Source organism: Stegodyphus dumicola, chromosome 1, assembly GCF_044657685.1.
Source record: "Stegodyphus dumicola isolate Sdum_Otavi_A_Nest chromosome 1, ASM4465768v1".
Taxonomy (NCBI): Eukaryota; Metazoa; Arthropoda; class Arachnida; order Araneae; family Eresidae; genus Stegodyphus; species Stegodyphus dumicola.
The window spans coordinates 199,550,398-199,562,959 of record NC_140768.1 but is presented as its reverse complement, the minus strand read 5'-3'; the positions used below and the strand labels follow the sequence as shown (position 1 = coordinate 199,562,959).

Genomic DNA, 12,562 nt, shown 5'->3' with positions numbered 1-12,562 from the left:
ACATGAAATTTTGTTACATTCCTTACATGCACTTTTTTAGACATTTTTTTTTTAAATGTGATAAACCTGTAACTCTATCAGTTGCCACACAATCAGGCCTCATTTCTGTCAGTGGACATAGGAGAAGCATTATAATATTGATCTAAAAATTAAGGCTTAACTCTCTGAGTTGCATAGCTTTTTTGATTTGCTTGTGAATTCTGTATTTAAAGAACTTTTATTAGCTAAATTTGTATAATTACTTATTTTAGTGTCTGTTTTCATAAATCTCCATTCATTAACATGATATTTCCAACATTAAAGAAAGTAAGAAAGCAGAATATACACTGGTGAAATAAATTAAGGGAATTTGCATATTTTATCGAATTGCATGAAAAGAACTGAACTGAATGAAAAACCACTGCTTCTAGATAAAAATGCAAATCTTGTATGGCAAATACGTAAACGTACACGTGTGTGTAGGCAGAGCCAGCAGAAAACAGGCTTTGTAAGCGCGTGAAGAGTAAGACAAATTATGTTCACTTGTACACTTTGGCGAATTTCTTGGTGCTATCTTGCAGCAATTGGTTAAATTCACATCAGAACAGTAAAAATGAGTAACCACCAATGTTTAAATGATGGAAGAGGTGGCGAATTGTGGGGAGGCTAGAAGTACGCCAGTCGCAAGTCCCGATATGCAGAGAGTTTAATTTAACGCCCAACGTCATGTGTAGCCTATGGAAACAGTTCCAGGATACTGAATCAATTGAGAGAAAGCCTGTGCAAGGTCGTCCTAGAGCAATGAATGCCAGAGAAGACCATTATCTGTCCATTTTAGCAAGGCATAACAGAGGGGCTACAGCTTCTCAGCTCTCTTCGGACCTGTATGCAGCCTTAGGAACCCGTGTAACAAAAGTAATTGTTTCCAAAAGACTGAATGAGATAGGGTTGTTTGCCAGAAATCCCGCTCACATCTACGGACAGGAGAGTCCAATTAGCATGATGCAGGCATCATAGTGATTGGAGTATGGAGCAATGGGTGACCATTCTGTTCACTGACGAGTCCCTTTTTAGCCTAAACATCGATTCTCGCTGTACTTTTATATGGAGAGAGCCAGGGACCCGCTACCTACCCTTCAATGTCTGTGAAGTCAACAATTATGGTGGTGGCGGTGTAATGGTGTGGGCAGGCATCATGTTGGATGGCCACACACCTCTCCACGTCTTTGACAGAGGCTCTGTGACTGGTGTGAGGTATAGGGATGAGGTCTTGGAGCCCTATGTTCAACTTTTCCAGGGTGCTGTGGGCCCCGTGTTCATCTTACAGGACAATAACGCGAGGTCACATAGAGCTCTTCTGGTCGACGAATTTCTTGAGACTGAGGATATTTGCCGGATGGATTGGCCAGCCAGGTCTCCAGACCTCAACCCTATAGAGCATGTCTTTGACGCTCTGGGAAGGGCAATTGCAACTCAAAATCCCTCTCCGAGAACCATTCAGAAAATGAAAACAGCGTTGCTGAATGAGTGGGACAAATTGCCACAGGCACTGATAAGCTGCCTTATTTCCAGTATGACATCAGGCTACAAGGCCTGTATGGCTGTAAGAGGGGACCATACCCCCTATTAACCCATTTCTTTTGTGTCTTCTGCAACTGCTGTTTCAGACCTTCCGACTCCCATGAGTGTTACACACGAACATGTGTGTCTATTATACCTGTTGAATGTTTATTTTGTTTGTATTATATCAACGTAATAACCTATTCACATCAAATTTTATTAAAATCTGTCCAGTAGTTCTGGAGATTCTCTTAATTTATTTCACCAGTGTATAATAAAATATCTATGTCAAGTGACAAAAATTCTCATGACTGGAGAAAGACAGTCATATCACTCGAGGTTAAGCATGCTTAATTTTCACATCGTTCACTTCCTTTTCATCATCATCCTCATCATCACAGAAATTTTTATTGTTCTCTGGATTTATTCAGCAAGCAATTTCTTCGTCACTCAAACAGTGAAAGTGTGGTTCCCGTTCGCACTTATATATTCTAAAATGTCATCTTGAGCAATATCTTCACTGCTTACAAATTCATTGTCAGTTGATGTCTGACGTTCAGTATTGCTTTCATCTTTAATCCATGTGAAACACTTCCTTTATTGTATTGTAATGCAAAGCCATAAAATTACTTATCACTAATAAAAAAAAATCTGATGTGTACAGCACATGACTTCCTTGTACGGAATATTAAATTTTACGCATTTTTTCTTGCATTTCATTTAAACTTATTGGAATGAATTAAATCTACTTCGCCGGCAGCGCATATACCACAATAGAATAAATGCATTCTCTAAAATTCACTCTAGTATTTGTTTACCATAGCGACACTCTGGCGCTAGATTCACTTAACAGTATTATATTTCATTCACATTATAACTCATGATGCACAAAATTTATATTATTTAAAGAATAGAATTATCTAATCGTTGCCACATGTTCTATTCAAATACTATAATAACGCTAGAATGATGTATAAAAGAAATTAAGCAAACAAAACAAAAAAGAAACAGTTTTTCACATATGATTCAGTATTTCTCATTCAATTAATTCAGTTCTCACTTCGCGAGAAGGCAAAAATACATAAAAACTCAAAATATCTATATTAAAAATTACGAAGTAAATCTTAAACACTTATTTCCTCGAAAAAATTCGAGAAAGGAATAAGCATGATTTAATTGGCAATAATAAATGAAGGCGTTATCTTTGTTGTTGCGAAACTAAGTTTCTCTAGATTGGCAACAAATCCACTAGTCTGCTGTTTCAAATGTAAACAATCAATGGCCGCCATATAAAAAAGGGCTTAGCGGCACTTAAACAACTTTAAAATTGTTGATAATTCTAAAAATATTGCATAGAGATTTACTAAAGGCATAAAAACCTTAACCGGAAGATAAAAACAATATACTTCAATCATTTTTAAAGCAAAAAATGTACAGTTTACAAATATATAAGAGTAAAGAAACTGAGATCACTGAGCCAGGTAACAGAGTGAATATATATATAAATATATTTATATACGTTTGGTGCGGCCGATTGCAACCAAAATATGAGGTGCACATCTACATGTTATATCAGTCTTATATACAAAATTTCAACGTTCTGAGGCTACTCGTTTTTGAGTTATGCGAGACACGTACATACGTTCGTACAGACGCCACAAAAAATTCTCTTCAGAATTAATTTTAAAGCAGTTTTATAATTTTTGAGGAAACGAGTCATTTATTCTGTCCTTACGTACAGATATGACGCAGAAACATCGTTAAATTGCATTCAATAGCGGTCAAAATGGATATTTTGGTTAAAATATGCTGCCTGAAACTTTTCGCGATTACAATACTTCCTTTTTACTTCATACAAGGAAGTGAAAAGGCTTACATTTGAATCACTAATAATAGAATTTGCAAATATTATTTAATTTTGCTGTACTTTTTTCTAATTTTATTTATTTGTATTGCTTATATCACATTTAATTTTATTCTTCGGCAAAAATAAAACTAAGAGCCTTTGGCTAAAAGTACAATTGCCGAAGCTTATATATATGAAGTTTGCATATATATCTGTTTTGACTTATTTCACTTGTCTGACAGTAACATCAGAATAAGCCCACATAATTCATTGTGGCAAAGAGTGCAAGATTGCACTGTCATTGGTAAGAACCTTGAACACCATACAGATGACAGTATGACTTTGCTCAGTTCAGCCCCCAGTTTTGACGAAGAGCACCCGTGGGGTCTGATAATTAACCACCCCCATTCCCGTACCACCAACCTCTCAAAAGGACTTTCAGCTCAGCTCATATTTAGAGTGCCCCCATGCTGCACAGACACTATAGATTTACAAACATCCATATCTTCTTTCGGGTTCAAACCTGGCATCTTATGGCAGTCAGCATTGCTAATCACTATCCCAACTAGGCAGCCATATATGTGTGTGTGTTTATATATATATATGTATGTAAATAGGTATTTTTATGTATTCACTGCAAGATCCCCTTCACATCTGTGACTATAAATCAATTCTAAAACTGAGTTTCTTTTATTGAAGGAACAAAAAGCAAAATTACTTGGAAAGAATAGAAATCAGTGCTGAAATTTTAAAAAATATAAAATTGAATCTTCATTATCATAAAAGCAGAGTAACACAGAAGAAAATTTTGTGCTGTCATATACACACAAACAACATATGAATAGCCTATTTTGATATTTTGATGATGAGTGGATAAATTCAGAAGAAGAGAAAATCTTGCTGACCTTTGATATCAGCTACATTACTCAGTTTATGTGAACTTTCAGGAATGACTCATTCCTTTATACCATACAAGATTTTATGTATTGCCATTAAAGTAAAGTTTTAAAATTGGTTTATTTTTAGAATATTTAGCAAGCTTCTTCTATGGTGGAGAAAATCATTTATAAGAAATTGATTTTTTTTACTTATTTAATAGTAATATCATATATTACATATATTTAATATAATATTTAATTTAATATATCATATATTACTATTAAATACCACAGTATTTTATTCACGTGTAACACTACAGTATTACTAATCAATTTAAATGTTTTCCTTATGGTATATTTAAGACTTGGAATTCTGACTTTGTTTAATACCTGATTTATTTTCATTTCAGAAAGATTAATGAGACTATTTACATGTATGATTTAACATAATGATCAAGTGATCTGTACATCTTAATGATAAAAACATTCAATATTTTCTGTAGCACAAATTAAGTGCTGTTTAGCTTAAAACAGTAACAAATTTTCCTTGATCACAGCATTCCAAACAAAACTAGGTTGCCAGATTCATATATCGAACAAACAGCAAAGCAAATGATTAAATAATACCAAACAGGACATACTAAACTTAATAGGAGTAGTAAAACCTGCAGTAACTTTCTTTGGTCATATATGTAAATGAGTATAAGTATCTAAGACAAAAAATATGAAAAGCAAAATTCTTATCTTAATTTGTAGTATTCCCTTAATTCTACATTTTAATTTGCTTATTTCCCCTTTATGTTATAAAAATAGTAACTGTTTATAAGGAATTCCTCTAAACTGTGTTGTCTCAAAATTAATCTGTGTCATATAATGTTTGTACAATGCTAGTGATTCAGATAATTTCACGAATTAAAACCAATCAATGCAAAGTAATAATCAGCCTTTACCAAATTTTGATCTTAGACATGTTGCATTCCTGATGTTACTTGCTGCTGTGCCAACATATTTCTGCTTTTTTCTCTTTCATCAATTATACTGTCATAAGATGTAAAATAGACAATTTTACAATCAAGGCTGGCTCTGAATTGCACCCTTCATGATGTATTGTTTATTTTAAGATTTTCCTTCTTAAGAATAAAATAAAATGTGTTAAATTGTCATGACAGCTAACATTGGACTGCACTTACACCTTTATGCATCTACATGATGACAACATCTACAACATTCCACGTATGTATGTTTTTGCATTTGGTACAAGGCCTGCTTTCGTATCTGTGAGTTTGGATGGATTTTAAATCTAAATTTCAACTCCTAGCATCAATAAGCAGAAAATTAACATATTTATTTAAAAGATAGAAAAAGATTGCATTAGTTATTAAAAAAGTGAATTTACATTATCATAGGATGTAACATATTTATTATAAATGAATAAAAATTCTACCACACTTTTCACTAGACTTTTTAGGGAAAGGTATTTAATTATTTTCATTTCAGGAATCCTGAAACATTTATTTTCTAACAAGTTAAATTATTTTCAGTATATTTATCTCCGTTAACAGTCATATGGTCATATCATTGTTCATTTTTCCTCTTTCTTCCCTTTTCTTCTAAACCTTCCCGCACAGTTTCTTCTAGAATGAATCCAACCTTGTGCTTAACTCAGGGCTCACATTGTGATTTATATTACTTTTGAGTGTATCAGAAAGTCTTTGAATATCTAAATTATGTTTTCAGAGAAAACTCTGAAATAAGACTTTTAGATTGTTTAGTATAATGATTTATATATATTTGTTTGTTTATTAGATATTATTTCAAATTTACACATCTGCAAATGTTCTATCAGCACTTTTGTTAAATACTTCTTTGTACAGTTTATGTGACATTGAGTTTGCTTCAGTTTTACTTATTATCTTTGGTGAAATGTAAAAAAAAAAAAAATTGCTGTCACTTTATCTGTATTTAATATATATAGAATTTATCTTTTGTTGTGTTGGTATTGTTATACATGAGCTTTAAAAAAATAGTATTTTTTGATTAATTGGACACCAGCTGTAATTGTACAGCAGTGTACCTGACATGTTAACCTAGTTTCTTCAATTTCATGAGTAATTATGTAGTAAGTGAATAAGTGTGGAGAATGAACATCAATCCAAATTTTCCCTTTGGCATTTTCTGTTGCATTTTGTTTAAACACTGATTTATTAATTTTTTTAAGATTCATATGGATTATGCAATTTGAGAATGACCAAATGCTGAAGATTTGAATTTATATTATTCCAAGAAAATGTATCAACCATACTGAAAGACAGTTCCAAATGCCACAAAATTGAATTGTATTTTACTGGAGTACCAAAATGGTACATTAATAAAAGGTCATGTTGCAAATAAAGGTTTCAAGAACAGATGCTAATTTGAAGATTCACTCTCCTATTCTGTTAATTGTTTGGTTTATTTATTTCTAGTATCAAGAATTCATGTTAGTGAAATTCTGCCAGCTACAACTAGATATGAATTGATATAGATCAGTAAATTGGAATAATTACACGCAATCTTATTTATGAATTTTAATATTTGTCTTTGTTTTTGGCATTGTAAATTTGTCAATAATTATCTATCAGAGTTCCTTGATAGGATCTAAATCATGTAGGAGCTTGTTCCATAATATTCTTAATTGTTAAATACTGAATGCAAAACACCAAATCTGACTTTATCGACTTATTAGTTTATGTGAATGATCTAAAAATAATATTGTTCTTCTTTGATGCATTCTGCCTTACTTAAATAATATTACACGATTCAAAACTCATAAACTTCATAATAATAATAATTGTTTTTCATAAAATATTGTCCTCAAAGGTTTTTAACTTTAAATACTTTTGCTGTGAAAATTTCTTTGGGAAAACAAAATTCAGTATATGTCCTTTGCGTGATTACATTCTATATTTTCATAAACTACAAGGCAAAAATTCTTCATTCAATAAAAACAAATTTATTTTCAAATAATTAAAAAGTGGAATGTAAATTGTTGACACATGTCATTAAAAGCTGTAATAATTTAAAGAAACTACTGTAAATAATTTCTTTTACATGCTTATTTTAAGTGAATCATTCTTGATATGTTTTTAATACTTTTTAACATAGTAGTCATATTGGTGATATTGCTTACCTTCATAAAAGGTATTGATCTAATCTAGTTGAAATAGAAACACCACTGAAAAATTTTACATTGGGCAGAAAGCAATTTTAGCTTGGCATATATTTTAAATAAAACTATATTGAGCAGTCTAGCTTAGCTTCCTCTCCTTCAGGAGCACAACTGACATGGGAAAAAGGTAGCTATTAAAATTTATAAAGCACTGGAAAGAATTAGATTGGATTAGTATTAACTAAACAAGGTTTTTTTTTTTTTTTTTTTTTTTTTTTTAAATGCGAAAGTGTTCAAGGAAATTCATTTCAGCAACTGAAGAAGCTTTGTGTATAATTCTTGCAGATCCTGTTGCATTTGATTATCTGGGAAGAGTTGAGCATTTTTCTTTTTCAAACATTGGATTTGTATTTCTCGGCAGCAAATTTAAGCAGTTTTTTCAGTTTGACTGATTTGTGTCAAATTACACTGACAAGGTATGGTATGAATTCGCCAAAAATTATTTATTGGAGATGGTATATTTAAGAATCCAACATTCAATTTCTCAATAGGTAAGAAAATGACACAAAAGTTGAATGCAAAAAGAACTAAGCACTCAATAATACTTGATAGTAGGAATAAAGGACAATAATTGTGAAAATGGCAATAGTAATTATTTCTACCACATCCATCACTCAGAAGACGGACGGACAGGAAGGGCTTGTGGATAGTTAGTGAAGGCACCAAGAAGCAGAGGCAAAAGCAAAATACATTTCAACTATATTTGGATGAGGTTGCAATTTTTTTTCCTGATTTTATGTTTTGTCAGTTAACCCAAAGAAAACTCGCCAATGGCTGGTAATGTCTCCTTATACATTGCACGACATATAGCGCATGCATTTGATTCAGCATTGTAATTGAACATCACTTTTACAGCAAGGCTATTTGGAAGCAATTTCTCAGAAAACGTCTTGATAGAAGTGGTTTTTTCGAATATCGAATTCTGCAGATCCTGTGTTTTTTCAGTACGCGATATAATAAATTTTGTTTGGTGTTGAACATTATCATGAGTTTCAGTTGCTTGTGCTTCTGAGAATTCTGCTGGCAAAACATCCGCAAGGACCAACCTTTCTTCTAAATTGATGTCTGAAATTTTAATGGACTCCTCCATGTTACTGGTTAACTTTCTTTCTTCTGAATGCTCATTATTCACGACCCTTTCGCTTTCTATCTCTTTCTCTTCTTCCAACCTGGAATCAGAGTCTTCTGCACTCGCTCTCTCTAAACTCCTGCACACATGCGCCTGACTACGATTCTCCACAACATTCAAGAGAACCGGTCGTTCCCTAATTTCCTCTATCACCTGTGCAGTTTTATTTCCTAACAAATAGTACTCTTTATCTAACTCTACTGAAGTAACTGCTGCCTTTGTAGTGGCCACACTAAAATCACCTTCAATGGTGACTTTCGCCAAAGGTGAACATTTACATTCTGTGTCCAAAGGCTGTTGCAGCCATACAGTTTCCCCTAATAAGTCACTAGTATTAATCCAAGTACTATTACACAGATCTATTCCAGCTCCAGTATCTCTCAGATATTCTTCTCTATCCCATTAATTACTGCTTTCTTGAAATACGTCTCAAAACATTTTCCTAAACTCTTCATTCCTAGATTATTTACCAGATTAGCCTTATTTTTTTAGGCTAATCTTGTGAATTTTTTATTATTTTTTTCCAGTGATAGACGGTTAGGTTGAATATGTCCGTCCTTTCCACATTGGTAACACCTTATTTTCTGCTGTTTCTCGAAACCTGCTTCATTGAAAACTTGCTTTATTTTAGGAGTCTCCATTTTTCTATGCTCTTTAATTCTTTGATGACCACTACTTTTCGGATTGTAACTACCATTTGAATTTACATACCGCTCTCTATCTTTCTCAAATGGTTTCTTTAACCCCACTCTCTATTCTAACTTCCTCGTATCTCTTCGCAAAGCCTCATACTTGTCGCATTTCTCTGCTAAAAGAGAAGCTGTTTTAAATTCTTCCCAATTGTCTAAGTAGTGCTCTCTTATTTCTAGAGGGATTCTCCACTTAATTTGCTTGGTGAGCATATGTTCCTTAAGACTTTCAAAATCTTGAACTTCCACTGAATCCAACCAATTCTCTAAATACACTCTTAATTCATACACTAAATCCCCCCATAATATTCCATTTTTTTTAGAATGATCTTCAAATTTTGTTTTTAGTGCCCAAGAATTAAGCTTGAATCTCTGCATGAGTAATTTCTTAACATGCTGATAATCATCCGATTTATCTGCTGGTTCTTTCACTATTAACTGGGCTACATCATGAGGTAAAGAAGGAATTGGGAGACCCAATTAATCTCATTATCGTTCTCTTTTTTAGCTTGTTTTTCAAATAGCATAAAGAATAATGAAATATCTATATTACTTGGTTCAAAACGGGGTACTAGATCTTTCAAGTTAACTTTTTTTTCTCTAGATTGTTCAACTGTTGAAGCCGTGGAAGCTAGGTTGTTAGTCTGAACCACATTCATCAGTTTTAACCTTTCCAATTCAAAAACTCACTCCCGCTCCCGTTCTGCCCTCTCTTGTTCACGTTCCCATTCTGCTCTCTCTTGTTTTCGTTCCTGTTCTACTCTCTCTTGTTCATATTCCTATTCTGCTGTTTCTTGTTCAGCTATTTCTTCTGCTTTTTTCTGCTCAGCCACTGCCCAAATTCTTGCCGCGTATTATTTCGCCGCTTCTTCTTCATAGTCCTCGGCATTTAGAATAGCCTGCCTAATTTCTCTTACTATATTTGCCCGAGACACATTTGTACCAAACTCCTCCGCTAACTCCAATAGCGGAGCTTTAGAAAATTTCCTCATAAACTCACCCATTATGGAAAATTAAAGAAAAATAACCTACCCCAAAATACAATAACACAAAAACAACAACAGGTCTATCTCTCCAAAACTGAATAATACCCTAATAATTCTGAACATAAATTTCCTTACAACACTAAATGAATATACCTGTATACAAAACATATATCAAAAATGCTAATTGAGAGGCAACCTTTTCTTGCTCTATTTAACTATATAAATATTGTCCTCTAACTCTGGATGGATTTAAAAAACTAAATTTTTCTAAAGCATACCGTTACAATACTTCATGCAATTTAAACAGTTAAATTCCAGTTAGCAAAGGTAACCACAAGACTAACTTTTAATAACCACAAGAAAACTTTTGATCCCCAAAAACAGAGCTATATCCAAAATAAACATAGTCCCAAATAACTGACATAACTGCTCCAGAATCACAAAAATGATGCTCGCCAATTTTGAAGACGCCTCCGATTGACTCTCCTGGCACTGACTTGGATACTCTTCCAAGAAATTTCTCTATTTTGTGGCACTAGATACGCTTCCTCCAGCGTTCCCTTCTGACACATTGTCACTTTTCACTGACACATGTCATTGAAGAGGCTTCACCACGCGAACTGTCCTTGCACACAAAATTAGATAATTCTTGTGCAGAGAAAGTCTTGACTGCTCACATAAAACTCAAGTTCACAGGCGAAAAAGTCCATTCCTAAATTTACTTTCAGGAACAATCCCTAAAAGCTGCCATCAATTTTTTAATATTTACTGATGTGGTGTAGTATTCATGCTTCAAGGGTGTGGTGTTGAACTCCAATGAAAACGCTAATGATAGAACACCACATGAAAATTTTATTGAACACCCCCCCCAAAAAAAAAAAAACTGGCTACATTCCATCAACAAGAGAAAAACCTAAATCTTTTTCTTAAAATCAAATTCTATACATTTTACGTGCGAGAGCAATACATGGCTCTTGAGCCTGCGTTTGAAACAATGCCAACATTAATTTTATTTTTATAACAATTAATTCAATTTACCAACTATTGAAAACGTATAAAAGTTAATAATAATATTAATCTTATGCTCTCGAGACTTCCTTGTCCATATTAATCTTCAGTTTCTTCTTCCTTTATGCGACCTTATCACAATATATAATGATGTTTTATCAATGACATTGATTAGTAGTAATTTGTTATTGTAACTTAATAATACAAATTTTTGTTTAAATTATAATCTGCTAATCTCTTCTTTTCAGGACATATCATATGGTGAACTGTTAGCTCCTTCTACTAAAAAATACAGATGTTGTTTAGATTCAGCGGTAGAAACAGATAATGCTTTCAGATTTCCTTATCAAGTGTACTCTACTGGGTATTCTATAGATCATGTGAGCAGGATTCATCCAAAATTGTCGACTACACCACCAAAATCTTTTGATAAATGTAAGCATACATTGATCTCTGTCTTCTGACTGTATCTCTACAGAGTCTTGTAAGTTCAGTATTGTGGTAAATTAATTTATAAAATCTGGTTAAAATGGTTCTACAGCATATAAGTGCACTGTAAGATAAACTTTTATTTTAACTGTAAAATAAACTCAATAATTCATTTTTTTTTCATTCTTTTAAATCTTTTCTCTCTTTATTTTGTTAATTTTTTTTTTAAAGTTTCTATCTTTAGTGATCTTCATAATGTCAATTACAGAAATACCTTTTGATGAGTTATATTATATTAAGTGATGAGTTAATGGGGTTAGCTTGGTTCGATGTTCATTTAGAAATTTCTCTTGAAAAGCCAAAATGGACCTCGAATTAGGCTAATTAACCATTTTCTGCTTTTTAATTATAATATATTTTTTGCCATTTACTTTGGTCAATCGATTAATATTTTACTGTGTTTTTAATTTACTTTTTATTTCGCATATAGCCTATTATATTACCTCATTCAATTGATTTGTTTTTTTTTTTAAATACTGTGTTAAAATTTCCGAAAATATTTAGCATATAGCTTTTATTAATCGAACTTGTAAATATACAAAATTTTTTCCATTTCCACACTTTTCATAACTACTGAATATGCTTATGTTGGAGTTTTCTTGGAGCCACAGCGTTTGGTAACTTTTTGGCGAGCTTACTACAATTTATCTTCTCATTTCCTTATTTTGCAGCACAATGCGCAGAAAAATTTTGACCAAAATTGGTCTTTTTTGTATTGTTCTTACAACTTTTCTTATTATATATATATATATATATATATATATATATATATACTTGTACCCTTCTCTTT

General features: G+C 32.6%; 1 protein-coding gene across 2 annotated transcripts in view; it reads left to right on the top strand.

Moving 5' to 3' along the window:
• The window catches only part of LOC118187108 (CDK5 and ABL1 enzyme substrate 2-like), a 105,105-nt gene that overhangs the window by 38,206 nt on the left and 54,337 nt on the right, over positions 1-12,562 (top strand). For both annotated transcript variants that reach the window (XM_035357307.2, XM_035357306.2), the window contains exon 6: positions 11,532-11,718. In XM_035357307.2, coding sequence (XP_035213198.1) covers positions 11,532-11,718 — 187 coding nt within the window. The remainder of the gene's footprint in view (positions 1-11,531; positions 11,719-12,562) is intronic.